Source organism: Diachasmimorpha longicaudata, chromosome 10 (assembly GCF_034640455.1).
Source record: "Diachasmimorpha longicaudata isolate KC_UGA_2023 chromosome 10, iyDiaLong2, whole genome shotgun sequence".
Lineage (NCBI taxonomy): Eukaryota > Metazoa > Arthropoda > Insecta > Hymenoptera > Braconidae > Diachasmimorpha > Diachasmimorpha longicaudata.
This window is the reverse complement of record NC_087234.1, coordinates 5,087,857-5,113,964: the sequence shown is the minus strand read 5'-3', so window position 1 is coordinate 5,113,964 and position 26,108 is coordinate 5,087,857. Positions and strand designations below refer to the sequence as shown.

Below are 26,108 nucleotides of genomic sequence, written 5' to 3'. Positions count from 1 at the left end.
TAGCGATTTTCCCATTTTTAATGAATTTTCGGTGATAAAGCAATTGCTTTATGGTTTTATGGTTCTCTCAAATTCAAAAATTCCCCTCCACAAATAACTGGCTCCCTCTATTGTCATCACTTGGACTTTTTGACATAAAAAAAAATCTCCACACCCGAGTCGAAGCGTGACGTCACCCGTCAATCATACGACACTCCACCGTTCTAAAATTCAATAATCGGTAATTTATTTATTAACGATTCCCTCGATGTCTCTAAAAACTGAGAGGTCCCGCTCCCCAGATATCCATTGAAACCGACAATGAAAATTTCATCGAAATTACCTCGGCCCAGTGTCTTATTCCTAAACACAAACTGCTAGGAACGAGGAAAGAGGTTGGTGGAGGTGTTTATAGTCCCTGAAAACTCCACGTAAACACAGGAAACCCATATCAATTATCGTTTAGGAAGTTTGATTCGATAAAGGACTCGAGAATGTTTAAGAAATTCAAGGATAAACTCGCTGAGGAGATGAAGCAGTCCCCGGCGAGATTGCAGGCGAGCATGCAGCAGTTGGCACAGGTAATCCATCTGTCAGTGACATGACAATAAATTATCTTGACAAATCATTGTGTCATTCTCCAGGGTCAGTCAATGAATTCTATCTGAAGACTAATTGAGAGGCTTAACCCTCACTTTATCCACTTAAACTTCTCTTTATTTTATGCAGAAATATTAATTTAGAAGAAATCAGAATGAGCAATTTTACGAATCCAACACCTCCAATCCGATCCCACACATTGTGGACAATGGACAAAACAAATGGTCAAAATTCAATTCCAGGCAGTTGTATCGCCATCAGTCTCCAACACCTCCATCCAGAGCCTTTCAGCATCAAACGACAACTTCTCCCTCACAGAAGAGGGCGACGAGACCCCGAAGAACAGCCCGAGTCACCAGGGTTTCCACTCGGTGGACTTGACGTCCCCCAACTCCCTGGGTGTCTCCAGGCGTTCCTCAATATCCTCAATAACGAGTGCAGATACATCCTCCCTGTTTCCAATCTACGAGGGTGCCCCCAATACCTACCACCTTCACTCGGACATGGACCAGTCCGCGAGTGAAGCTGACGAGAACATCCCTCCAAATCTGGAACGAGTGACGAAGGAACAGGTGTACAGTGCCTATAGGAAAGTCCAAGGAAAGTACCACAAGTACAGAGGGAGGTACACAGACCTGGCGACCCACTACAGAGAGATGGAGAGGGTGAAGAGTAAATTGGAGAGTCTTCTTGTGGAGACACAGGACAAGGCCTTGAGGAGAATTGCTGATCTCAAGGAGCAGTGCCAGCTGGAGCAGCAGGCCAAGGCTCATTTGGAGGAGGCACTCAGGAATGATATCGAGGAGAAGGATCATGTCATCGGGACGCTGAATACGAAGGTAAGACCGATTCACAGGAATCATCAGTTGCTATTCGAAATTTCCATCAAAGTTATGATGTTTGGGAGGTTATGGATTGATGAATAGGACGTAAAAATGAGGTTAGAACGCACACTCGTTAATTGATCCCTTAAAAAAATTGACGATTGTACCTGCCATGGGGCAGGTTATGCTCTTGCAGGCGACAACATCTCCCCCCGCTTCAGACCTTCTGGTGGACCTGTCGCCCCCTCCGGAGGAGCCCGCAGCCCCCGACAACATCGCCCTCAAGACCAAATTCGAAAAGCTGGAGGCCCTCCTCCACAAATATAAAGAGTCACTGAAGAGGTCCAAGGAGAAACTCCAGGAGGTGACAGAGGAGAAGAATGTCTTGGAGAGGGACTTTGAGGCGTTGAGGACCTCCAACGACGAGAAGTTTCGACTCCTCGAGGACGATTTAACCATCTCTAGGGGAGAAATAACTAGTCTGAGGGATCAGCTCAACACCATGAAGGGGAGGGAGGAAGAGTCTGCGATTTCTCTGGCAGAGAACAAGCTCTCTATCCATAGGGAACTTGATGTGAAAGAGGAGCAGATCAAGCAGCTGAATGTGGAGTTGGAAATATTGAAAACAAATAAAAATGACGGGGTGAAGGAGGTTCAGAGACAAATGCAGGAGAAGCTGATAGAGTTGGAGGAGAGAATGGGGTCCAAACATCATGAGGAAGTCGAGAGGAATAAGAAGTTGGTGGAGAAGATTGAAACACTCGAGGAAGAGATTGATTTTCTGCAGAAGGAAAAGGAGAAGAATGAAAAGTTGGAAGAGCAGTTGGAGAAGTTGAGGGAGAAGATTGACTTTTTCCAGAGGGAGAAAGAGCGGAACGAAAAATTAGAGGAGGAGTTTGACAAGTTGAGAGAGAAAATTGCTATTTTGCAGAAAGAGAATGAAAAACTTCCTGAATCGAGTGAGAAAACTAAAGAATTGGCGGAAAAAGTGGAAATTTTACAGAAAGAGAATGACCAAATGAGGGAACGAAATGACAATTATGAAGCTGAATTGTCAAGAGCTAAAGAACACATCGAAAAAATTTCAAGGACAGAGGAAAAATCTTCCAAAGATGAGTTGATTCAGACGTTGAACTCTAAAATTCAGATCTATGCTGCAGCTGTCCAGAAGGCAAAGGAAAAAATAGACTCTCAGAACTCAAAGATCAAGGAATTGTCTGAAGATTCAAGCAGAGAGGAACTGGAGGAGAAACATTTAGAGATCCTGGGGATCAAGAGTGAGTTGAAGTCTTGTAAATCCACTGTTGGCGACCTCAAGGAACAGGTGAAGAGGACCTCAGAGGAGGCTGAACAGCTGAGGAGAGAGAGAAACTGCTTGATTGCGAATATTTTGGATTATAGGAGGAGAATTCAAGGGTTCAGGGAATGCTGCGAGGGGATCAAGGAGGAGGCGAAGAACCTCCGGTTCAGAGAGGACATTGTGGAAGTGGAGAAGGTTCTGAAAGAGAAAATCAACGGATTGAGGAGTTTCGAGGGCATTTCTGAAAAGAGGGAGGAAGACTTGTCGCTAGAAATTGAGGAATTGAAAAGAAAGGTTGAGGAGTTTGAGGAGATTTCAAAGAAAAATGAGGAATTGTCGGCGGATATTCAGCAAAAATCTCTGGAGATCGGAGAACTGCGGGGGAAAATTGAGACTTACGAGGAAATTGTCCACAAAAATGAGGACTTATCCAACGAAGTTCGTCAGAAATATTTAGAAATTGAAGAGTTAGGTAGCAAAGTTACGAAATTCGATGAGATTGTCCATAAAAATGAAGAATTATCTAATGAAATTCGTGAGAAAGCTTCAGACATTGACGAAATGGCAGCAAAATTAACGAGTTTGAGCGAAGTTCAGATTCAAAACGAGCAATTAAATTCGGAAATTCACCAAAAATCTTCGAAAATCGAAGAACTAACCACAAAAATCATCGACATGGAAGAAATAATCTCGAAAAATCAAGAGTTATCCAACGAGGTACATCAAAAAGCCTCAGAAATCCACGAATTAACCTCGAGAATCCAAAAACTAGACTTAGAAATCAGCGAGAAGGACCTCCAGATCTCTCAGATGCTCGAAAAAGTGCAAAATGTTGACGCAACCACGAGTAAGAACCAGAAACTCATCGCAGAGATCGACAACCTCAATTTCAAGATCTTCGATCTCTCAAAATTGAAACAACAACTCTCTGAACTTACAGAACAATCCAAAACTCTAGAACTAGAAAACCAAAAACTGAAGGACGAAGTGTTGAGGGGAAAAAGTCAAACCGAGGAACTAGAAATATTGAGGTCAGAAATTTCCAACAACGAGGGAATACTCAGGGAAAAAACATCAACCCTAGAAGATCTACAGCAAAAAAATTTATCTCACCTAGAGGAGTTATCGGCTCTCAAAATTCAAGTGGAAAATTCCGAGGAGATGTTCACAAAGTCCCAAGAGGAGTGCAATCATCTCAAGAGCGAAATTTCCGATAGCCAAAGGCTTCTGGAGTCATCCCAGCATAAAATCGAGCAGCTGGAGGAGAACATCAGAATAAAAACCGAGGAATTGTCCTTAATCTCTGCCTCGAGTTCTGAGAACTTGAAAACAGAGCAAGAGAACCACAATAAAGCCCAAGAGAACTTGAAGGAAATGGAGGGTAATTTATCGGCAGTAGTTTCTGATTTAAAGGAATGCAAAAATGTCCTCCATGAGACCCAACTGACTCTCCAGCAGCTCCAGGAAGAACATTCGAAGGTCCTTGCAGAGAAGTCATCCCTGAACGACACCATAACCTCAAAAATGGAATTGATAGAAAAGTTGAAAAACCTCAAGAACAAACAGACGAAAGCCATCCAGGATTTGGAGGCCAAGAACGAAGCCTTGAGGGTTAGCTCCAGTATCTCCAAGAGCAAACAGGAAGAATTCCTGGAGCTCCAACAAAAGCTCACCCTCTTATCCTCCGAGAAATCTGAACTATTATCAAAGCTCTCGACTCTCGAGTCCTCGATGTCAGAAATGGAAAATCAACGTGAAGAGCTTTTGGATCTGACTGAAAAATTCCAAAACCTCCAGTCAGAGTCCAGTGACTATCAGCAGGAGATAAAGTCGCTGAAGGACATCCAGAACGATCTCCAGAAAAAAGCGGAAGATCAAAAGCTTCAGGTGGAGAAGTTAGAAGAGCTGAATACAATTCTTCAGTCAGAGATATCGAGTTTGAAAAATGATCTCCAGGAGCAATTGGCTACGTCCAGGTTATCTTTAGAAGAAAAAGATAGATTTTACAACGAGAAGATGCAGGAACTTGAGCGAGAAAGGACGAAAATTCAGAATGAGAATGAATTACTGCTTGAAGAGAAATCTAAAGAATTAATTGGGAGGGAAAATGAAATAAAAGAACTCCAGGAGAAAGAGTCCTGGACGAGTCAATTGTTGGAGGAATTGCGGAAGAGATCGGAGAGGCTAGAGGCAATTGAAAAATGTGACGGAATGACTTTGGGACCGTCGTCAACGACAATGAGAAGTGAAGAAGAGAGGATCGAAGGCGAGAGACTTCACAAGCTGATCGAGGAACTTCAGGGACAACTGCAGGGCATGGAGTCCAAGCTAATTACATCCCAGGCCAAGGAGTCACAGCTGGAGATACTCAACGAAGAGCTGAGGAAGGAAATGGAGGGCTTGAAGGGCATTATGCAGACTTCTGAGGAGGAAAATGGGGTGAGGATGGCACAACTGGTAAAAGAATTTCAGGCACAGCTCCAAGACAAGGATGGGGAGATCCAGGCAGCCCTCGACAAGAATTTCGAGAGACAGCAGGGGTATGAATCGGATCTGGTGCAGCAGTACAAAGAGCAGCTCAAAGATTTCCAGGTGGAACTCACTGCCAAGAGCCAGGAGATTGAGACCCTCAGGGGCAAGGAAAAGGAGGTCCAAAGGCTTGTGGACACCATCAGTAATATCAAGAAGGAGCATGCCATTGAAGTCAAGGACGTGGAGAGGAAGTGGAGGAGTGTCAAAGCCAAGAGTGATCAACTGGAGGGCATGGAGAAAGAGTGGCAGAAGGATAAATTTGTGAGTTTTTGTGGTGTACTTTTGTAGATTTTTTTTTAAGGGGAGGAATGGTATTATTTTTGTTTTTGCTTTAGTAATTTTTGGGAATGTTGTATGTAGTTTTTTTGGTCATTTTGTTTTTTTCTTGGTTTCAGAATGAGGATAAGGTAGACGAGAAGGAAGAGGTAATTTATTTTATTTATTTTGCTTGCACGTGGAAGCTTTGTCATTTTTTGAATCTGATTGAAAAAAAATTTTTTCGGTAGTAGAGTAACTAAAAGTGGTTATTTATGTTGCACATATTTATTGAAATACTTAAGATGTGACAGTTAGATTTATTCTGGAAATTACTGATCTCCATGATGGTCTAGGAGTCATGCAACAAGCAGTAGGAATTCTTAACATTTCTCCCCAAACAACCTGGCCTCAAAATGAGACAGATTGGTTGATAATAGGGTGAATCAAGCTTGTTAGACTTTAAAAAAAATATCTATCGATTACAGGAACTAGAAAATATGTCCAGAGTAGCTATGGCTGCTGTCCAATCCAACACAGGATCGTTCCACTCTCTCCAGCAGACCCTGATCTCCCAGAGACGAGAGTTGGCTGAACTCCGAAAAATAGTGAAGCTCAGGCACGACGCACTTGAGGACTCAACGGAGATCGAATATCTCAGGAACATTCTGTACGAGTACATGATGGGACGAGAGACCCTCGTCCTTGCTCGAGTGATAGCTGCGGTGGTGAAGTTCGATCAGGATCAGACGAACAAAATTCTGAAAAAGGAGGAGGACAAGCTGACGCTTTTGGGATCGCTGGGACTCTCCTAAGGGTTTAAGATCCTTCGAGGATGGGTATTCGGTGACGACCATTGATATCAAACTGCCAGAGCGCAAAGGGTGGTCTGGAGAACAAAACAACGATCAAATAAGACGATTCTGAACAATTCATGAGTTCTGTTTTGAATTCTCTCTGGCTTGAGATTCACAAAAAAAAGACAGAAATCGAGGACTTATCCCTAGAAGGCGAAAAGCTAACCTTAGAAAACAGGAGCAATCTTCAGATTCTCCAGGTGCTCCAAAAAAGCTCAGAACAAGTAAAAATGCAAATGTTATGTAAAAGGAATTCAGAAGAGGAGAATGGCGATCAAACTGCTGGAGGTGGAGGAAATAATATCAGGACTAGAAGAGCTTCAGCAAAAATATTATCAAATCAACTCGAAGAATTAATAGACCTCAAACTTCAAGTGAATAGCACTGAGATTTTCCAAAAAAATGTCGGAACAAGATTTATCCTTAAAATTGGAAAACCTTACCTAAAGAGTTTAGAAAAATTCAGAGGTTCCGGGGAATCCAGAACAGTTCTGTGCATGTCAAAATTCCATTAAAATGGTGTGACGGAACCTCAGGAACTTCCACGGATCCACCGTCTCCTCGACTTTTCCAAAAAATCCAGCGGTTTAAGAAATATTCACGGAAAAATTCATATTCTTTTCTGAATTCTCTCTTCATTCCTAAATTAACGAATTAATAGACTAAAGGCCGGGATTTAGTTAGTGAATGATCGATCTATATCTCCAGTGATGCAATTATCTTAACAATCGTCTAATTCAGTGATTATGTTATGAATCTATGTTGAATGTTTGTGTAAATACTGCAAGATTGTTTTTTTTAAGAGGAATTTATTGTGCTCTTGCTTTTAATTATTGCAAAACAGAAGGGGAAACAATATTCTGCCGGATAGAATAAGGAGGAAACAATCCATAATTAACCTATTCTTCTTATTTTAACCGGCCAACGATGAATTTTCTAGTGAAGTAGGAAAAATAATAGTGTAATTATCACTTCGCTGGTCCCCATATCCTAAAACCCTAGCAGAAAAATCTAAAAACACTGTAAATATGTAAACCTGTAATTGTACAACAATTTTAATTAAAAAATCAAAAGCCTTACAACGACAATTCTCCTAATTAACAGCATTTCCCACGATCTCTTCAACCTTTTTCGTCTCCTCCACCGCAGTTCTGTCTTTGAGCTTCTTCTCGAAAAATTCCTTTCGAGCAGTGAACGGCAGATGCTTTTGCCTGAAGAAATACGTCTCGTCTCCATCGGTGTTGAAGGACTTGGCCCCATCTGCTCCCAGCAACGTCCTGAAGGCTTTGTTGCGAGCCAGGGCTTTCTCATAGTACTCGATGGCCCCGTTGATGTACTTGTCTCCCAGCTGAGATAGGTGTTCGTCAGCGGTGCTCTCGTAGTACCTGAAAGAATCAGAGAAAAAATTATCCTAAAAAAATCGTAAAAAATCATATTGATCGCTCACCTGATCATCGTGTCTTTCTGCATGGCCCATAGCCCCCAAAAGAATGTACAGGTCAGGGAATAAAGCACCAGCCGCACAGCCCTGGGCTTTGAAAACAAATCCATCGATCTATTCCACCCTGATGACAGCGCATAGCAGCATCCAATCAACGACCCCGAGCCCAGTGAATTCCACACGATTCTGTTATTGTCCGTCGCTAGGAGTTGACTTCCAATAGCGTACTTTTTGGCGTCCTCGGAAAGAACGAGGGACGCTAGAAGCTGCTGGGCATCATCTCGATTCCAGTTGATGGCCTCGTCTTTTATGAAGATCTCGTGTTTTTGAATGCTGCTCGGCGAGTCGTACGTGAAATTTATGGGGAGGCCAATGTATGTTCCCTTGCGAGTGCACAGAGAGCCTATGTTGTAGACGTCGAAACCGAAGACCATGAAGGGCCTCGAGATGGTTTTGTAGTAGTCCGAGAAAGAAAGGTCCTCTAGAACTGAGGTGAACAACTTCTCCAGCTTTTCGGGGACTGCCAGGGGGATGCTGTTCCTAAACAATTTGAAAACAAATGACAGCTGACAAAATTATTGCTTCAAATGATCTCCAAGAAGGAATATTACAGCGAAAAATATTATGACTAAAGAATTATAATTTTAGATCGAAAAAGTAATGACTTACTTACTTTCTCAAAGCGACAAAGTCACGATAATTATCCAAAAACAATGTCTGCGAGAACCATGCCCCTATACCGGTGGCACAGGCACCTACAGTGACTGCAACAGACGAGAATCTCTTTCCTGCAGGTGTGAGGAACCAGGCTAATCGATTCGCCATCCTTAATTTTTTTTATGAAAATTATTTGACAATGATTCAATGCTGAAACCCCCTGTCTTTGTAATTGAAAAAAATCAGGCTTTCGAATCGTCAAAAACTTCTTTTAATTCTCTTGATTGCTCAAATTTTTTTAATAGCTATTTACTTTGGATAGTCTAGTTTATTCCGCAGGTGTCAGGTAACGATTATATCACTCAATTATTTAAATATCCAATTGTTAATGCGATCCACCGGCCATCGATTTTCATTTCACTAGAGGAATTCACTGAGATTTGAGGTTATGTCTTGTTCGCCGATAAGCACGAGATTTAACATCCTTGTACCGATCATGCAATATATAGGGCTCTGAGGCTAGTCGTTCCATAAGCGACCAATCTTCCCCTAATAATCCCTAATAATCCCCTAATAAAATGGACGCTAGTATCATGAAGTCAACAATTAACCACTCGTCCTTAATTTTTCGGCAACCGTCATTCAATTAGTAGTCCATGAGACTGTCATATTCAATTAAAGCTCAGTGCATAACTATCAATAAAATTAGCCAACATTCCTAGCAATCTTGTTCACGATGGATAGTATTTGCGACCTAACACGTCTGCAGGAATTGAATGAAAAAACATTCGGTGAGTCCTGAATATTTTCGCCCCAAAAATGTGGGAGAATGTCACGTGAAATTCGACATTCCTGGTAGGATATATAATAAACAACAGCAAACATGTTTTCAACCAAATCTCCCAAATGAACATTCCCACTAAACCCTCATTCTTCCATAAATATCCACAAAGAAATGACCATTCTGCTCAAAAGAGTGTTGGGGGAATAATAATAAGGTTTTAGTAGCAAGAGTGTTCGAAGAAAGTTGTAGATATTTTGTCCTGGAGAATAACACGAGTAGAATAGAATTGACTATTATTTATTTCAGACTCAGAAAAAAAATTATCAGAACTGGATTCTGTGATTCTACTAGACACAACCGTTTCTTCAACAACTGTCGACAGTACCGATTTATCAGATCTTTCTCGTACTTTCGATCATGATCGACAGCACCTCAAATGCTGCGCCTTGAAGTACAGCCAGTGCAGTTGTGATCTGTCGATGAGAAGTGAAATGAAACAGGAGAATGACAAACAAAGCAGTAATCAGGACTTGACATCAAAGGACCAGGCAGGTGCGTCCTCAGGCTTTTCCTACCATGCTCAGTCCACTAGAGACAACCTCCAAATAGCCTTGAGCATTGGCCGGACAAATGATGAATCCCCTATAGCAAGATTGGACATTGCATTTCAGAAATCAACGACCACTCTGAAAAGTCATTACAAATCAGAGACGTTGACTTCATCTGTTAGCTCTTCAAGGACAACGGTGTCAACAACCACGACAAGTCCAGTGACCTCACGTGCTTGGAATTCTTTCCTGAAGCGAAAAAGCTCTGGAGAGTTTTTTGACCCTCTGGATGAAGCCAAAAGGAGACGTGTTAAGAGAAGAAGTACGTCTTTCCCAGATCTTGTAGCTCAATTAGGATCTCCAGGAAACAATCTCGCTGTACTTGCTGGACAAGTGAAGAGACGACTTCGATCCTGCGAAACTGAGGATGTTCAATACATTGATCTTGATCTGGACATTCCATCTGAGTCTGTAAAGTCTGTCAAGATATCCAGAGATTATCCCAAGCACTTGAAGAAGAACGAAGGGGGCGTGATGAAGATGAAAAAAATTGGGGAGAATCTTACGCATCCTACAAAGTCCTTCCAACCGTCACCTGGGATACCAGGCAAGCCCGGAAAGTCTAAAAAGCGTCAGAGCGTTGCAAGGGAGCTCCAGAGGCCAGGGTTCGTTGTCGATTTCCGCAGATCACCAGCTGCTCTCGCCAAAACGCCCAAGGGGAAGGTACCAGCACGTTCACCTGCTCTTCGCCAGGCGCGAGCTTCGAGGAATGTAAATAGAATTTCGACAGTGACACGAAGCTCTTCAAATACGGCTGCCACACACGCTACAGTTGCTAAAAAATGCCGACGTGTTCCCGGGGTAAAGACTCCAATAAGTCCAGAAATTTTGAGTGCTGTGAGATCACCGGCTGGCATCAGAGGACCCAGTTCTGCCCAGAATTTATCTGTCAGACCAGCTACACCCCATCCACAAATAACAACTTGTGTTCGACGTAAAAAATTCAAAGACAATCTTGGTCAACCTGGTGGAAAAACGTCTCCTTATTTTTTGAGCCCAGAACTACTGGGGAAACCTTCAGTTCTGTTCAAACGAGGAAAATATTTTGAAACCCCTGAGAAATCCGCGGGGAATAAAAAATTGACCAGCCCTTTTGACGCCAAATTTAAGAAGACTAGGGTTAAGTATGCGAATGTCACGTCTCCTGTTGGAGAATACATCGCGACAGGAAAGCTGAAGACAAGAAACGTGAAATTGGTGGAAATTAGTGAAATGCAAAAGAATTAGATGGGACGACATTTAATTACGACAAATAGATTTTCTTTCATACAGAAGGTGGACTTTCTAATAGAATCAAGAAAAATCCCTTTGAACAAACGTTAAAGGTCAATTCGATCTCCAATAAGTCAAGCTCAAAAAAGAGAGTATGTGGATGGCTTTAATTATTTATTTTTTATTTATTCTACAAGACTATTTTACTATAAATATTATTAAGAAGTTGAAATTCTATATGTTTTTTTTTTATATTGTCTGAAGATGTTAAATAAATTTTCTATGAACTATATACTGAATGTGATTAAATTGAATTATTAAAGCCACTGATTATGAGTTTGACCTTCCCGCAATTTTAGAAACAGGGAGACTACCGCCATCTTTTATCAGCATCATTCCTTAAATACATAACCCCAAATTTCCGAGAAAACTGAGTGAGTCAAACCGTGTGACAGATAATATTCATTTATTTACTTAATTACTGAGTAAAACTATCAAATACTGGAGAAATTACCAAAAAGAGGATTAATTAATTGACTTGGGAATTGACCAAAGGTAAGTGATTTTATCTTTAAATAATTATTGCAAGTAAAGATGAACCTCCGGCGTCATTGTTTGTTTTCCTTCAGTGCAAAAGTTTCCCTTTGTTTGTACTCAAGATTAACAATTGACGAAGGATCGATTAATTCGATGATTTGGCGTGATATTTTCAATAAAAGATTAAGTCCATTCATTCGTTTATTCAGAGATAATGTCGGGGGGAATGTTGTACGGTGGTGATGAGATTGGAGCCCTGGTGTTCGACCTGGGCCACCACTCGTTGCGAGTGGGTTACGCCCAGGAGGACACACCAAAAGCGGAGATTCCAGCTGTCGTTGGAATCGGCGAGGACACCAACGGAGGTAGCAACAAGGGGGAGCCCATGGATGTTGATGACAAGAAGCCAGACAGCAACATAACTCAGTCCAAACCCAAGTACTACATCGACACAACGATTCTTCATGTTCCTCGACCAAGTATGGAGGTGGTCTCCTACATGAAAGACGGTATGATCGAGGACTGGGACCACTTTGAGAAGGTGCTGGACTACACATACTCAAAAGTTATCCAGTCTGACGCCGAGTATCACCCAGTCCTCTTCTCCGAGTCACCCTGGAACATTCGTAGCAAGCGAGAGAGACTTACAGAGCTCATGTTCGAGAAGTACAACGTGCCAGCGTACTTCCTCGTGAAGAATGCCGTACTGGCGGCTTTTGCCAATGGCAGAGCCACTGGCATTGTTGTGGACTCTGGGGCAACTCACACATCAGCTGTTCCCGTTCAAGACGGCTTCGTCCTGACTCAGGCCATTGTCAAATCCCCGCTCGGTGGCGACTACATCAGCATGCAGTGCCGACAATATCTTCAGGAGAACGAGATTGATCTGTCACCTGCGTACATGGTTGGGAGCAAGGAGATTGTCAAGGACCATGAGAAACCCAGGTGGACTCCCAAAAAGGGAATTCCAGAGGTCACCAAGTCCTGGCATAATTACATGGTGAAGAAAATTATTCAGGACTTCCAGGCGACTGTTCTCCAGATCTCAGAAACACCTTATGACGAGAAACTTGTGTCGACTATTCCGGCTGTTCAGTATGAATTCCCTACAGGGTACCACCAGGATTTCTCGACCGAGAGATTTAGGATACCAGAAGCCCTATTCGATCCGAGTGTAGTTCCCATAAGGGGTGGGCTAGTGGGTAATACGATGTTGGGCTGTGGCCACATAGTCACCACGAGTGTTGGCATGTGCGATGTTGACGTGAGACCGGCGTTGTATGGAAGTGTAGTTGTCACTGGTGGAAATTCGTTTATTCAGGTAAATCATTTGTTTCTGGATCGATGACAGACCTTAGTGGTTCCTCTGAACGTATTTCAAATATTCTAATGGGGTGTCCAGTGAGAATTCGAGATAAATATTTCCTTTGGACATGTTATTAATTGATGTAACCCATAATGAATCGAATATTGTCTCTACTTAAGTTAAAAGAATAGGGGATTTGTAACTCTACTACTACCTAATTAACCTAGTAACTTTTAATTCCACTCACAGGGATTCCCCGAACGCCTCAATCGTGATTTATCGATGAGAATTCCCTCAAGCATGAGATTAAAACTGATCAGTGCTAATGGCTGTGCTGAGAGGAGATTTGGCGCCTGGATAGGAGGATCTATCCTCGCCTCTATCGGAACTTTCCAGCAGATGTGGATATCCAATCAGGAGTACGAGGAGAGCGGAAAGAGTCAAGTAGAGCGAAAATGTCCGTAAGCTGTTAGAATTCCCAGACAACGATATTTTTATTCACATTTTACAGGGGAATAGTGTATTCCCTACAATCCAACATTTTCCGTGGAAAAACGTGGCATTATCTCAATAACCACTGGGTTGAGAGGAAAATGTGAAAAGACATTTGACGTAGATAATTACATTTTCCAAAAAAAAGTTCAGGCACATTTTTTCGTAAATTCATCGGCCTATGATAGATTGAGGAAATTGAATGATTGAATTGAACATAATCATGCTATTGTGACGTTATCCTTTAATTCCCCAATTATCCCGATAATGAATCGCTCTAGAACTAAATGTTTAACACAATTTTTTGAGGAGAATTAAATTTCTTACAAAACAATGTCCAGTTGGTTGCTCTCTGGATGGTTTTCCTCTGAAGCCAATGGTTTCTCGAATAATTCACCTTTTAACATCTTTTTCACTTCGCTCATCAATTTTTTACTCAGAAATTGGAAAAATTATCGCGGTAATTATCAACAGTTGATCATTCACTCGACATTGCGTGATACATGGATCTTGTAAAGATGTATTTTGTAAAATATAAAAGAAAATTATACCAATACGACGGAGAGAATTATTTTTCCTGTCTCATGATTGGGGAAGACTTCCGGTTGCAATTGTCGACAATTACCTGTTTCCGTTTAATATTCATGAAATCAATTCTTCTGTTCCATGTGGTCTCATCCCCCACGGGTGTAGGGGCGAGCCAATCATGGAGCAAAAGTCTCTTTGTTCAGTTTTTCCCACTATTATACGATGGATCGAAGTATTGCTGTTGTAATTGTCGTGATTGCAATAATTTTCCGGGGGTGGAGAACTGGGGGAGTAGCTTGCCAGTCAGTAGGAGGGAAACATGGGCGAGACTCTGGACATCGAGGATTTTGTCATGATTAACAGGAAAATTCTCGAGGTTGTGGGACTTTACCCTAGAAATTTTCGAAGATACATCTGTTGTGTGGTTTTCATGAGTCTCATTGTTGTTCCTGAGGTACTGGAGATCTACTACCATCGAAGAGACTTTGATGTGGTCTTGGAGACGAGGTAATTCGGAAATTATATTGATTCATTAGGGGGAAAGACAATTTTTTAGATTATTGCCTTTTGTATGGCAATAATCATAATCTTATCATGTTTCAAATGTCTTTGATTTCTAGCTCTGTCCTTCTCACGATTATTTTAGCAATTCTCAAATCCGTCATTTGGATGTCTAGAAAAGACACCTCTGATTTTGTTGGTTTTCTCATCAATGACTATTGGAGGATTGCCAATCACCTGGGGAAGCCTGAGGATATTTACAAAAGAGCTAAGTAATCATCAGCAGTCCTAGGGATTATTTGCCGTGATGAATGCAAAAGTTATTAATAACATTCTTTGACCTCCTCCCATCTCACATCAAATGAAATTAAAATTTTGCCGTAGATCAATAATAAATAATATTATTGCTATAAATTAATCATCGCATATGACGAAGCAATTCCTCCATATTATTTAACGGACATTCCACAAAACATGGCCCTGTGCCCCTGAAATAATTTCATTGAAAAATATTTTCAAACAATTAAGACCCGGATGAAGGTTCCAACACTTACCTGATTCTAGAGCGGCGAAAGTCATAACGATGAGCTACTCATTTCTGATCTGCAATGCCCTCCTCTTCTTCTTCAGCCTTCCTCTCCTCCATCTCCTCCCTCACCAACGGAATTCACATGATTCTGACATGTTGCGGGTCCCATTCGTGGCTACATACCCCGATTTCTGTTATCACTCACCTGCTTACGAAGTCGTCTACGTCTCCCAGCTGCTGGCGACCTCCACCTGTGCCCTGATAATCCTGGCGACTGATACTCTCATTGCCACAGCGCTACTGCACACGTGTGGCCACTTCTCCATCATCGAGAGAAATATGTCTGAATTGAATTTTGCAAGGTCACTGGAGAAGCTGGAGGAACGTTTGCGAGTGATCATCAAGCATCATCAGCTTGTGATCAGGTGACGATATGAAAATTTAGCAGACGGAGACCATTTTGTTGACAATTGCAGTCCTAAAGTTTAGATTTGCCGATCGATTGGAATTTCTCTTCAATCCCGTGATGTTTCTGCAGGTATTCGCCAGCAGCTTGATCATCTGTCTCGTTGGATTTCAAGCACAATCGGTAAGTTTACGAAATGGATGTTCATTTTAATCTCATCTGATTTTTACGAGACTGTTGTTATTGCTTTTGTGGATCAAGGGACAAGTCGATAAATTTCCCCAGTACTGTTCCTACCTGATGATGGCCCTCTTCCAGCTTCTCCTATTTTGCTGGCCAGGCGATGAACTTATAACTCAGGTAATTGGAGTGCTCTTATGAAATGTTTGGGTTTCATCAGCTTTTAAAGTCAGAGAAAAACATGCAACAAATCGATCTATAAAACGATAATTTAGAGTGGTCGAGTTAGTAGAGCAACACTTTCATCGAATTGGTACGTCGGGCCGAATCACCTTCGAAAAAATCTCCAGTTCATCGTTCTCCGATCTCAAAAATCGAACTTCCTATCAGCTGGAAAATTGAGTGCAATGAACCTCGAGAACTTTAGCGCAGTAAGGGCATGAAAGTCACACGATCATATTAAAAAATAGAAAAGTTTATTAACGTCTTACATAAGAATATTACCATTTATCGATTAATTATCTATTTTTAGATCCTGAGTACATCTCTCTCTTATTTTATGCTCCTCCGTAGCTTCTCAGAAGATTAACACGAATGGAAAAAATATAATTCTGATTGAAAGCAATTGATTTTATCTCGTTACAACCTCGTCACCTTTTGAGAAAGAGCATTTACTAGCCCTCGTCCTCACAACTGCGCTCCCCACCCATAATACAGCTGACAAAGATTATCAATGCTGGTGGCATCGAGAATTAGATGATTGACCTGTCCCTTGACACTCAATTTAACCATGCTCTTGTCCACCAGCTTGACGAATCCAGCGAGCCTCTGCTCGATATTCCTGACATTAGTTTCAGCATCAGTAGTTACCCTCTCAGTATAAACAAATGGCTTGAGCACACTGTTGAGTGTTCTCGCCTGGGTCCTCAGGACCCTCATGGTGGTTTCGCAGGACTTCCTGAAAGGTCCCTCATACTTGAGTGGCCCCATGGCGCTGACCATGTTATGGGTCAGCCTGAAGGGCACCTTTTCAGGTACTTTTAGTGTCTCCCCAGTGTTGAAAAGACAATTGAAGTCCACGTGAACGGTGTCACCACACTTGCAGTCAAAGAGAATATTCTCGCCGTGTCTGTCACCAAGCCCAAGCACATACCCCACCATAGACATGACAGCTGTGGTTCTAATGTAAGCAGTTCTAGCCTCGTACCAGGCGTAGGGATCTGGGAACATCAGCCTGAACCAGTCCCCGAGGACTGGGGGATGCCTAGGCAGTAATTTCTCCAAGAACAGCCTCCTCTTGATTTCCAAATCGGTTCTGAGAGGTGGAGCGAGCCTCCGCAGCTCCTCACCACTCATCCCCAGCTTCCTCTCCTTGTATATCCCCAGGAGAGCTTGACGGAACGGCAGGAGGTTCTGGACCCACTCGATTATTCCGCACTTCTCGTGAAGAGGCACTACGGAGTACGTCCGGATGTAGAGACGCCTCTGCCGGGACTCTGGATCCTTCTGGAGGTACTTGTTGACGATTCCGTTGAACTCCATCAGTCGAAAGTCCCTTCGCAGATCGTCGTCAGGTTTGCACATGAAGCTGTATCGTTTACCATCAGACCCTCGCAGCATGATCTTCTTGGGCTTCTGCGCGGACGTCATGACCGTAACCTCCTCTTCAATTCCGACTATGGAAATCCTGTCGTTGCTGAGGGGATCATGGCCGTCGTGCAGGGCACCATCAGCTGGCAATGACAACCTGAAGAACTGAGTCGTCGGCATCATTATGGATCCAAAGTTCGGATTCTTCAGCAATTTTGGCAAATCTTTGCAAAGAATGGATACTTTGGTTCTGGAGACCCCGTCCTCGATCCTAAATGATGTGAACTCAATTAGCCTCTCCCACAACTGTCTAAAGGAGTTCATGATCTTCTTAATCGAGGACTCCTGAAGATGCCTGTGATTCCACATTCGATCTTTGAAGCTCTGAGGACGCTTGTCCGATCCCAAGACACTGGTTGCTGGTGATTTTTTCGAGTTCAGGACACACGCCATCATCCACATGCAGTACTGAGGATGCGCTGCCATCAGCTTCACCAGAATCTTGATCAGCTGCTCCTGCACGTCCTTGGAGGGATGGGAGATCCTCGAGATGAGCTGGCTCAGCGCTGTGAGCCAGACGTACGTCGGCAGTCTAGCGCAGTAAGCGTCGATAATCTTTGTCATTGTCTCCACCATCTCCACCTGCTCCTTCTGGGGCCTCTCCGACGTGTGGACCTTCTCCGCGAAGTCCATCCAGATTGTCAGCATCCTCGGCATGGATTGATGAACGTACTTGCAGCTGAATTGAAGCGATCTCCCGTAATAATTGATTACCTTACTGAGAAGATTTCCATTTGGTTGTCCTCCTCTTGCCTCGATGAATGACTCTTGATACTGGGCGAGTGCCAGAGAGCTCTTGCCCCACGACTTCCATGCATTGTAGGATTCCTCGTAGTACCTCATATTCGTCGTCTTGTCGACATTCAACGTCTCCTCGTTGTACCTGGCGAAGAGCAACTTGGCTTTTGCAAAGTTTTTACGATCTGGGGGGCACGTGTGGAGCTGGAGCTTTCGGTAGTGCTCCAAGGATTGAAAACAATTGGTGAAAGATCGCTTGAGGGTGATGAGTGCGTCCTCTTGAGAGTTCCTCTGCCAGTACAATTGGGCGAGCTCGATGTTGAGCTCCTGTGGTGGACAGAAATCCGAAGCCGAGAGGATGTACATGTATGCTTGCTGGTAGAGTCCTGACTTTCTCGCTATCTTGGCACTCTTCAACCAGATCTTGCCGATTTCCTGCTTCAGGTTGGAGACATCAGTTTCCGGTTGATTTGACTCTGACAGCTGGACAAACAGATCGAGGGTTGCCCGCCTCATACCAAGGACTGACTCTACGCCTCTTGAAGCCCTGATCAGCTGCTCTCTTTGCTCCCACTCCTTGACGATTATGGGAAGGTTCTCGACGTTCTTCAACATTAGATCAGTCGCTTTTTCGAACTCGTTGAGGATATGGAGCTTCATGATGTAGGGGTAGCTCTGCTGAAGGTAAGACACTCGATGAGACGTGGCTCCTAGCAGAGTCACCAGTCGTTTCTTGACACCCTGGAGATCAGGCTGGACGCCTCTCTTCAAATCCTCCAGGAGGTTCTTCTTGACAGAGTTCTTGTCATCGTTCAGTTGAACGAAATTGGCTAGTCGCCAGAACGGCTCGTGTTCGACCATCAGGGGCTCCAGCTCGGGGCTGGAGCCGATAACGCCTTCAGTGAACTTCATCGCTGTGAATGGCTGGTCCAATCCCAGGTAGCAGTGGATCATACCCTGGATGAATTTGGGGGCGACGAGACGTTGTGCTAATTTCTCGTAACAGATCGCTGCGTCCTGAAGCTGTCCAGTGACTTCATGAGCAACCACCAGTTGCTGAAGAGTTGGTGACTGATCCTGAGTGGCAAGAATCCCTGACACACCATCAGGCTCCTCCAACTGCGTGTAGATTTTCGCTAGCAGACCACTTTCCGTCTGATCCGACAATCCTTTGTTCTTCGATGCCATGTGTCTCTCCAGATACATCAGAGCACGATGATATTCGTGAGACTTGTAGCAGGCTTCAGCCAGCACAAAGCTGTCTAATTGATCCACAAATCTCTGCATGAGAAGGTATTTCTGGTCTTTCTCCCTTCGCTTCTCTCCCAACCACCTCATAACATGGTCCAGAGTTGAAAACACCACCTGGGAGCACCTGATTCTTCTTGCCTCGTCTGAGACTCTAGTGTCACTGTGCTTGTCATTGGTCTCGCGTCTCAGGGGTCGACGAATCAACAGCTCTTGATCCAGAGTCTGATTTCCGGATTTTATCACAGCGAAGATCTCAGTCAGCAAGCGATCTCTGTCAGTATCAGAGCCTCTCATGATGATGTGGCTGAAGATGTGGGGAATACAGTACATCGTGGTACGAGAGTCCCTTCGTAACGCGGGTTGACAAGCACTTAGGACCGAGAGGAGTCTTGGATCTTTGATTGCGTGAATCATCGAACAGGTCCAATTGTACAACCACTTCTCAAATGTCGAACCTGCCGAGGAACCGTATACCGGTGACTCAACAGTGGCAGGACCTGTCGCTGTGTGTTTATATCTGGAGTTGAGAAGGGGAAGAATGCGCTCTTGAGTCGTTGGAGACAAGGAATTCCAGAGATTCGAGTTGGAGCCAGTTGGGGAGATCTCGAAGGTCTTGAGGACCTCCTGGATTGCCAAGGAGAAGCAGTCGACGTTCTGAGTTATTTTCTCCATCTGAAGGGCTCTCACGAGCTCCTGAAGAACTCCCAGAGCAAAATCCTCGTTCATCTGCAGAATGAACTTGGAGTCGTCCTTAGAGGCGATTCTTCGGGGGAGAAGGCTCGGCTCCACTGCCCCCAACTCCCCCAGACACTCGCCACATTTTAGCCTGATGCTCTCGTCTTTGTCTTGGCATCCTGCCAGCAACGAGTCCAGGAGATTCACCACTAGAGGATGAACATCAGTGTTGGAGAGAATCATGTCATTCAAGTGGCTTCTGTGGACCTCGAGGAACTTCTTCAGGTGTCCTAGTGCCTTAAACCTAACCTCATCGGTCTCGTGCTTGATCCTGCGAATCCAGATCTTTAGCCCGGCCTCGGGGTTCCTCGGCATCGACCTTGCGACCTGATTAGTCACGACTGAGGAGATTCTTTTGTTGACTTTGAGATCATCGATGAAGAATAACTCGGATATGTAAGACTGCAGGGCCTCGTGGTTGTCTATCAGGAGGAACTCCATCATCGCGTTGGCCTTCTGAGGACAAGAATCCAATAACGGAACCATGGAGACGCAGATCGTTGACAGAAGAGGCCCCAGATCTTCCAGAGACAGCTTCCTGAGGAAGCAGTCCCATACGTAACAGGACAATTTCTGGAAACCCGGCCTGTTGAGGTTCAGACATGTCCTCAGAGTTGTCAGGATCTTGTACTTGAGAGGGCTGAGGTGTGCAGCCCCCATAAACTTCATTAGCGCCCCGAGTGAAGCCAGCGCCGCCTTCTGAGTGCCCTCGTCGCTCATAGGACCCAAATTGGTATCAAATTTCACCAGAACCGCGTGAAGATGAGGTTTCAGGTAGTTTGCGATACTCTGATCTGTTTCAAAATTACCTTTGTGATCAGGATCGAATTCGGAGATGACTTCCAGACAAATCAGCACCCTCTCCATCTTATCGTGAAAGTGAAGAAGGAGCTTTCGAAAAATTCCAATGAAGGAAATCTTCATCAAATCCCTAGCTGAGACCCTGGCGAGATTAGAGACGAGGTCGAGGCACTCACTACCTACCTCTGGAGTCTCATTGAGGAAGAAGTGCGGACAGATCTGCTGGAAGTACTCGATGAACATTTCATGCTCCTCGAGCGTCAGAAGGTCAGCAATTTCCTTGAACATGTCCCTGACCTTGGGGACTTTAATCACCATAGGAACCAAGTGGCTCACAACCAGACTTCCCTCCTTCCTCAAGAACTCCCGTGCCCCCGAGTAGCCGATACAGTGAACGATCTTACTAAGGGACCCAGGGACACTGTGATTTTTCTCGACGAAGTTGCTCGCCAAGAGCTGTGTCATCAGTTCGATGAAGTCCTTTCGATACCTGAGGAAGAGCTTGTAAGGCGTCAATTTCAAATAGTTCGCCACTTCCTTGTAAGCAACTGCTGCTGACGCCATAGCGGTGTACGAAGACTCCGGATGCATGATCGTAATGATAAAGATTGTACAGATCCTCCTTTCCGCGGAGTAGATCTCGGCCCTTGCGAATTCCCTCGCAGTGTTGACGAGGGACATCTGGAGGGATTCGTTAGGCCTCTCCAGAGCATCTGTTAAACCGTCCCCGAGATGATCGATCACCAGTTCGACAAAGTCCTTCAGATCCTGCGGAGTGTCATCCTGAATAGATCTCGAACCGTCAGAAATCGACTTCAATTTATTTCGCGCAAGAGTAGCAATGGAATTCGAGAGATCGCTTCGTATCTCTGCGTCTGGGTCATTGATGAAAGCCAGCCAAGTCTTGCAGGTGGCATTGGCGCTAAAGCTGTGGAGATGATTCGAGAATTTTACAAGATTTTTACTCATCGTCCTACGAACAGTCAGAATTTTCGACGAGAAGAGGACGAAGTAAGGGGATAATATGGACTCGTCAAGAGGGAACCGGTCATCGAGCCCTGGAGAATACTCGAAGTGCTTGTCGCAGATCTTGCAGCAGACTTTCCACGTCGGGGAATCCCATACGGGCCGGATCAACTGGGCTTTCCCAGACAAAAGGCAAACTGTGTCCCCTAGGACCCTCGCAACCGCCTCCTGCAGAGCCACTCTCTGACCAACAATTGCAGGTCTCAGAACGTGGAGGCTTAGGTCGTTGAAGGATGTGTCGGGATCAGCCAGGAGTAGAACTGAGTTCTGAACTGCTGAGACTGATAACTCTGAGTCATTACTGGAGACACAGATGCTCAGGTACTTGATTCTGATCCGTCCCTTCCCGAATTCACAGACAGTTTCCAGACATTTGAGTTTCGTCTCCATACTGAGGGTCTTGAGAGTGTTTGAGAGTTTCCTTGAGACGTCCAAGTTACCGGAAGACTTGTCCGGGAACCAGGGGAGGAGGAGGAGCTTCTGGACTTCGGCCTTTGGAAATTCCTCCATCATTAGAAGCTCCCTGAGACACAGGTAGGTTAGCTCGAGCTCACTAGAGTCATCGGAAGTCTCCAGAAGACTCCTCAGCGTCGCCATCAAACCTTCAGAGTCGTCGAACAATTTTCCACGAATCTTCTTGCTCGTCATCCACAACGAGACGGTCCTACCGATCTCCAAGCACTTCTTGAGCTCCAAAAGCTCCTTCGTCTGGATCTTCTGGACTATCAGGGCTTGAATCGATCGCCAAAGGGGGCTAGCACTCGCCACCATCAGCTGTCCCGGTATCGAAGAGGTGTTTAACTGATAGACGATGAAGTGGGAAATTATAATGGAGAATCTCGAGGACTTCTCAAACCACTTCAAAAGATTCTCGTCCTCCAAAGGCGAGACAGCTCGCGGGTGTCTGAGCAATTGATCGCGGACCTTGCCGATTGCTGTAGACTCCAACTCTTTGGAGGAGATTCGTCCAGATGTGGTGGCTTCGACCACTGCGAAGCACAAATCCGCTACTTGAGACGTGTTTGCTAGATTCGTTAATAGATCCTTCAGGATCGTAGCGGTGTCACTCGTCACTGTGAAGTTGACGTCGTCAGGTACTCGGTTGGTATTCAGGGTGTTCAGACTTCTCACAATCTCGATGCAGAGAGACACGAACACCTGGAGCTTGTCGTCGCTCAGTGTAGTGAGTGTAAGAAGCTGAGAAACCATCTCGATGGATGTGACCTTCGACTCGACTTTACATTTAACCATGATCTTTAAGGCTCGTTCCCACAGGGCCTCTAGGTCCCAGGATGACAATCCAGACTTCATGATCACTTTCATTATCGATATTTGAGTCGTGACGATAGATTCTCGTGTGATCGTCACTGGGAAGTGAGTGAGATCCAGTTTCTCAATGGAGTTCGGTTCGACGACAAAATGTTTTATCGTTATCTGGGTCTGTCGGGTGTCTGACTCGAAGTCTAGGATGTCGTCGAGAATGGCGAGGTATTCGTCGGTGATTCTCAAAAATTCCGGCAAGTGGAGCCGCGAGAGAATGCGAAGCATACACGCCTGAACCTCCAAGCTGTTCAGGAGGACCTGGGGGTTCAAGGGATCCCCTAACACGTGGAAAAGAACGCCGAAGAGCCATCGAGTGAAGGCTGAGTACTGGGATTTTAGCGAATCATACTTGGGGCCTGATTTGTAGGGAGGTATCAGGATGTTCATGAAGTTCTCGGAGGCACGATTCAAAAGCTCCAGGAACGCTCGGAGACTTGGCTCGGATTCTGACTTCTTCAGGGAGAAGATTTTTATCGCGGGGGTGTTGATTACTGCCCAGAGGGACTCGGCAGTAGTGATTCTGGGGGAAGAGCGGGGCGTTTAGAAGGTGAAATGGAGGTTCACTTAAGTTCTTAGTTCTTATATTATCGTGGGTTCCTCTGGTGATTTATATTTGGCATTTCTACTATATATAGAGAGGAAAATCCCTTAGAACTTTATGTATCTTCGTACCGTACAATAATCTTTCAAGCTAGACGCAACATTAGTGTTTCTCATCGATGAAGAACGTAATTTTTTTAGGAAGATTCTCTCTACTTTATCATAACAAAGATACGGATTATCTTAGAAAACAGTCGGAATCATTGCCACAATAAAAAACAATTGAAAAATCAAACCTCTCCTGGATGCCTGGCGAGTCTGAGTCCTCCACCTCCATCTCCACGTATTATCAACAACAAATTAACATCAATTATTCACATGACAATGTAAACAATGGCCAAAAGTCACATGTAGCTCTTCCGATTGCCATTTTGAATATCTTCAGGTTAGGTTAGCCGGTGTGCCCCCCTCCATCAAATCAAATCGATTTTAGCTGGTGGCTAACTTCAGTTTGTGTTTCTCGAAAACAAAAACCTCAAACTTAACCTCTTAGACGCCTGTAAATGCACTGATAAAATTGGGAAATATTATTTTTCCGGGTGATTGAGTGAAAATGAGTGAATCGGTGGGTGTTGCAGAGATTGTAGAGAGGAATGGCGACGCAGGACAGGCTTCGTTCAATGGAGAAACGGATGATCATCTTCAGAAGTCACCAGGAAGCACAGAGGACAAGGCCCCAGAGTGAGTTTCAATTTTATTTGGTCATTTTGAATAATTAACTTCCCGATGGAAGATCTGTAGGGGAAGTCACTTTTTTTATGACATTGACTGAGTGAAAGTAAATGATTATCTCTCATTGTAGAGGTGATTTCGATTCTGCTTCATTCCCGAAAACATATCCTGTAATAATGACAGGAAACATCACTTATTCTGTTCATTAATCTTTGAAATAAATCATTCTTCAGACGAGTTGGACAAGACTCTGTGTCAGAGAACCCCTCGAAGAAATCCACTCCAACCTCAGGGAGTGCAAGTCGCTCCAAAAAAAGGAAGAAAGCCCCGAGAGATGCGACAGCCCCTAAGCAACCTCTTACCGGTTACTTCCGATTTCTCAATGACCGGAGGGAAACGGTGAGGGCGGAGAACCCCAGCATGTCCTTCGCTGACTTGACGAAACTCCTGGCTGCCGAATGGAGTTCCCTCCCGGTCGAACAAAAGCAACAGTACCTTGATGCTGCTGAGCAGGACAAGGAGAGATACAACAAAGAATTTAGTGATTACAAACAGACTGAGGCTTACAAGTTATTCACGGAAAAACAAAGCAGTGAAAAATGCGGAGAGGGGAAGAAGGAGAGGAATGGAACTGCTGAGAATAATGAACCTGTGGTAAGTGCTCCAGGTTATTTTCTATTCAATCTTTTCGATGATTTTTATTGCGGATCATGGAGAATGATTTTTATTCAGGAACCACCGACTCCGGAGAAAGACGCAGATTTCTCTGGCTTCGATATTCCGATCTTCACCGAGGAATTTCTCGATCACAATAAAGCCTGCGAGTCTGAGCTACGTCAGCTCAGGAAAGCCACTTCTGATCACGAAGCACAGAATGCTGTGCTCCAACGTCATGTAGATAGCCTTCACGCAGCTGTCAATAGACTAGAGTCTGAGACAAATCAACAGAGAACTGCCAATCAATCGTTACAGCGGCATTTGGATGCTCTCAGGGGACAGCTAGCTGGATGTTTTGCTAGTATTCCTCTTCCAGGTATGTTATTCCTCGTCCAGGTATTCCAAAAGAAAATCCAACAGTTTTCAACAATTTTTTCAACAAAAGTGCTCCTTAATTAATGAAAATATAAAAACCCAGGGACAATTGTTTTTTGAAAAAAATTTTGGGAAGATGTTCGAGGTTCTGCATAAAAAATAAATCGTAAGTATTTTTTCCAATTAATATTTTATATGCCTAGGGATGAATGAGGGAGCAACACCTCAAAATATCGATAACTACGTTGAAAAACTGGAGACATTGCTGAATGGAAATGCAGAAGTGTCTCTTCGGAATGCCCTACGATCAGCAGTCTCTCGTCTAGAATTACTGGGATGACGATCACCCACGGGTGCCACTGGAACATCACCACCCAAGCATCGTTCTCGTCATTCCCATCGAAAATAATTTTACTTCGAATTAATTTTTTAAAAATCAAAACACTATTCATAATTCATTGATTTTGTAAAATCGAACCTCCAAAAGCTTTTATTTACATCATTACCTCCAAGTACTTGGGATTTACAAGTTGTCAGTCAGACGTTCTCAGTCGACGCAAACAATAATTACATTACTTACATAAGAAACTTAAATTAATTTAATACAAACGAATAAACATTTTCCTAAAGACTAAACGACAGTATTGCCATTTAACAATTAAAATCCTCATCGATGAATTTCTTTTCAAAAATTGGTGAACACCTTCGAAACTTTACAAAACCCTCGACGCAGCTCTAGAATTTTGGCAACC

The 26,108-nt window shown here is 43.9% G+C and overlaps 7 protein-coding genes across 11 annotated transcripts; 5 read left to right on the top strand and 2 right to left on the bottom strand.

The window, feature by feature from the left end:
* The first annotated feature begins 143 nt into the window (after nucleotides 1–143).
* On the top strand, nucleotides 144–7,435 carry LOC135166481 (golgin subfamily A member 4). 4 transcript variants are annotated; one of them, XM_064128738.1, is made up of 5 exons: nucleotides 144–560; nucleotides 822–1,418; nucleotides 1,600–5,496; nucleotides 5,631–5,660; nucleotides 5,979–7,435. In XM_064128738.1, the coding sequence occupies exons 1-5, from the start codon at nucleotides 474–476 to the stop codon at nucleotides 6,303–6,305; spliced, it is 4,938 nt and encodes a 1,645-aa protein (XP_063984808.1). In that variant the 5' UTR covers nucleotides 144–473; the 3' UTR covers nucleotides 6,306–7,435. The 4 variants fall into 4 exon arrangements, with proteins under 4 accessions (XP_063984808.1, XP_063984807.1, XP_063984810.1 ...); XM_064128737.1 differs by having other exon boundaries at nucleotides 1,585–5,496; XM_064128740.1 differs by having other exon boundaries at nucleotides 709–1,418; nucleotides 1,585–5,496.
* LOC135166498 (uncharacterized protein) lies at nucleotides 7,375–8,887 on the bottom strand. The gene is made up of 3 exons (XM_064128762.1): nucleotides 8,462–8,887; nucleotides 7,795–8,328; nucleotides 7,375–7,732 (listed from the first exon to the last, which is right to left on the bottom strand). The coding sequence occupies exons 1-3, from the start codon at nucleotides 8,611–8,613 to the stop codon at nucleotides 7,441–7,443; spliced, it is 978 nt and encodes a 325-aa protein (XP_063984832.1). The 5' UTR covers nucleotides 8,614–8,887; the 3' UTR covers nucleotides 7,375–7,440.
* A 128-nt stretch (nucleotides 8,888–9,015) lies between these two features.
* Nucleotides 9,016–11,341, top strand: LOC135166489 (uncharacterized). Its single transcript, XM_064128751.1, has 2 exons — nucleotides 9,016–9,236; nucleotides 9,536–11,341. Exons 1-2 carry the CDS (start codon nucleotides 9,182–9,184, stop codon nucleotides 11,062–11,064), a joined length of 1,584 nt encoding a protein of 527 aa, XP_063984821.1. The 5' UTR covers nucleotides 9,016–9,181; the 3' UTR covers nucleotides 11,065–11,341.
* A 107-nt stretch (nucleotides 11,342–11,448) lies between these two features.
* LOC135166492 (actin-like protein 6B) lies at nucleotides 11,449–13,940 on the top strand. The gene is made up of 3 exons (XM_064128754.1): nucleotides 11,449–11,604; nucleotides 11,796–12,907; nucleotides 13,142–13,940. Exons 2-3 carry the CDS (start codon nucleotides 11,801–11,803, stop codon nucleotides 13,355–13,357), a joined length of 1,323 nt encoding a protein of 440 aa, XP_063984824.1. The 5' UTR covers nucleotides 11,449–11,604; nucleotides 11,796–11,800; the 3' UTR covers nucleotides 13,358–13,940.
* Nucleotides 13,941–14,067: 127 nt separating this feature from the next.
* On the top strand, nucleotides 14,068–16,196 carry LOC135166496 (odorant receptor 13a-like). 2 transcript variants are annotated; one of them, XM_064128759.1, is made up of 7 exons: nucleotides 14,068–14,419; nucleotides 14,533–14,685; nucleotides 14,978–15,367; nucleotides 15,432–15,531; nucleotides 15,610–15,708; nucleotides 15,804–15,959; nucleotides 16,061–16,196. In XM_064128759.1, exons 1-7 carry the CDS (start codon nucleotides 14,232–14,234, stop codon nucleotides 16,115–16,117), a joined length of 1,143 nt encoding a protein of 380 aa, XP_063984829.1. In that variant the 5' UTR covers nucleotides 14,068–14,231; the 3' UTR covers nucleotides 16,118–16,196. The 2 variants fall into 2 exon arrangements, with proteins under 2 accessions (XP_063984829.1, XP_063984830.1); XM_064128760.1 differs by having other exon boundaries at nucleotides 14,283–14,419; nucleotides 14,559–14,685.
* On the bottom strand, nucleotides 15,988–24,016 carry LOC135166479 (serine/threonine-protein kinase ATR-like). Its single transcript, XM_064128733.1, has 2 exons — nucleotides 23,889–24,016; nucleotides 15,988–23,572 (listed from the first exon to the last, which is right to left on the bottom strand). Exons 1-2 carry the CDS (start codon nucleotides 23,927–23,929, stop codon nucleotides 16,216–16,218), a joined length of 7,398 nt encoding a protein of 2,465 aa, XP_063984803.1. The 5' UTR covers nucleotides 23,930–24,016; the 3' UTR covers nucleotides 15,988–16,215.
* LOC135166497 (high mobility group protein 20A-like) lies at nucleotides 23,518–25,991 on the top strand. The gene is made up of 4 exons (XM_064128761.1): nucleotides 23,518–24,333; nucleotides 24,558–24,978; nucleotides 25,057–25,357; nucleotides 25,560–25,991. The coding sequence occupies exons 1-4, from the start codon at nucleotides 24,206–24,208 to the stop codon at nucleotides 25,694–25,696; spliced, it is 987 nt and encodes a 328-aa protein (XP_063984831.1). The 5' UTR covers nucleotides 23,518–24,205; the 3' UTR covers nucleotides 25,697–25,991.
* Nucleotides 25,992–26,108: the final 117 nt, after the last annotated feature.

Excerpts from the sequence above, each read along its gene's own strand:
- LOC135166481 (XM_064128737.1), top strand. The coding sequence starts at position 474 with ATGTTTAAGAAATTCAAGGATAAACTCGCTGAGGAGATGAAGCAGTCC. Across the intron at positions 1,419-1,584 it reads TCGGGACGCTGAATACGAAG|GTTATGCTCTTGCAGGCGAC; the intron begins GTAAGACCGATT and ends GCCATGGGGCAG. Across the intron at positions 5,497-5,630 it reads AGTGGCAGAAGGATAAATTT|AATGAGGATAAGGTAGACGA; the intron begins GTGAGTTTTTGT and ends TCTTGGTTTCAG.
- LOC135166498 (XM_064128762.1), bottom strand. The coding sequence starts at position 8,613 with ATGGCGAATCGATTAGCCTGGTTCCTCACACCTGCAGGAAAGAGATTC. Across the intron at positions 8,329-8,461 it reads GACTTTGTCGCTTTGAGAAA|GAACAGCATCCCCCTGGCAG; the intron begins GTAAGTAAGTCA and ends CAAATTGTTTAG. Across the intron at positions 7,733-7,794 it reads CAGAAAGACACGATGATCAG|GTACTACGAGAGCACCGCTG; the intron begins GTGAGCGATCAA and ends TGATTCTTTCAG.
- LOC135166479 (XM_064128733.1), bottom strand. The coding sequence starts at position 23,929 with ATGGAGGTGGAGGACTCAGACTCGCCAGGCATCCAGGAGAG. Across the intron at positions 23,573-23,888 it reads TCGCCAGGCATCCAGGAGAG|AATCACTACTGCCGAGTCCC; the intron begins GTTTGATTTTTC and ends CTCTTCCCCCAG.
- LOC135166492 (XM_064128754.1), top strand. The coding sequence starts at position 11,801 with ATGTCGGGGGGAATGTTGTACGGTGGTGATGAGATTGGAGCCCTGGTG. Across the intron at positions 12,908-13,141 it reads GTGGAAATTCGTTTATTCAG|GGATTCCCCGAACGCCTCAA; the intron begins GTAAATCATTTG and ends TTCCACTCACAG.
- LOC135166489 (XM_064128751.1), top strand. The coding sequence starts at position 9,182 with ATGGATAGTATTTGCGACCTAACACGTCTGCAGGAATTGAATGAAAAA. Across the intron at positions 9,237-9,535 it reads ATTGAATGAAAAAACATTCG|ACTCAGAAAAAAAATTATCA; the intron begins GTGAGTCCTGAA and ends TATTTATTTCAG.
- LOC135166496 (XM_064128759.1), top strand. The coding sequence starts at position 14,232 with ATGGGCGAGACTCTGGACATCGAGGATTTTGTCATGATTAACAGGAAA. Across the intron at positions 15,368-15,431 it reads CATCATCAGCTTGTGATCAG|ATTTGCCGATCGATTGGAAT; the intron begins GTGACGATATGA and ends CCTAAAGTTTAG. Across the intron at positions 15,960-16,060 it reads ACCTCGAGAACTTTAGCGCA|ATCCTGAGTACATCTCTCTC; the intron begins GTAAGGGCATGA and ends ATCTATTTTTAG.
- LOC135166497 (XM_064128761.1), top strand. The coding sequence starts at position 24,206 with ATGAGTGAATCGGTGGGTGTTGCAGAGATTGTAGAGAGGAATGGCGAC. Across the intron at positions 24,334-24,557 it reads ACAGAGGACAAGGCCCCAGA|ACGAGTTGGACAAGACTCTG; the intron begins GTGAGTTTCAAT and ends ATCATTCTTCAG. Across the intron at positions 25,358-25,559 it reads TGCTAGTATTCCTCTTCCAG|GGATGAATGAGGGAGCAACA; the intron begins GTATGTTATTCC and ends TTATATGCCTAG.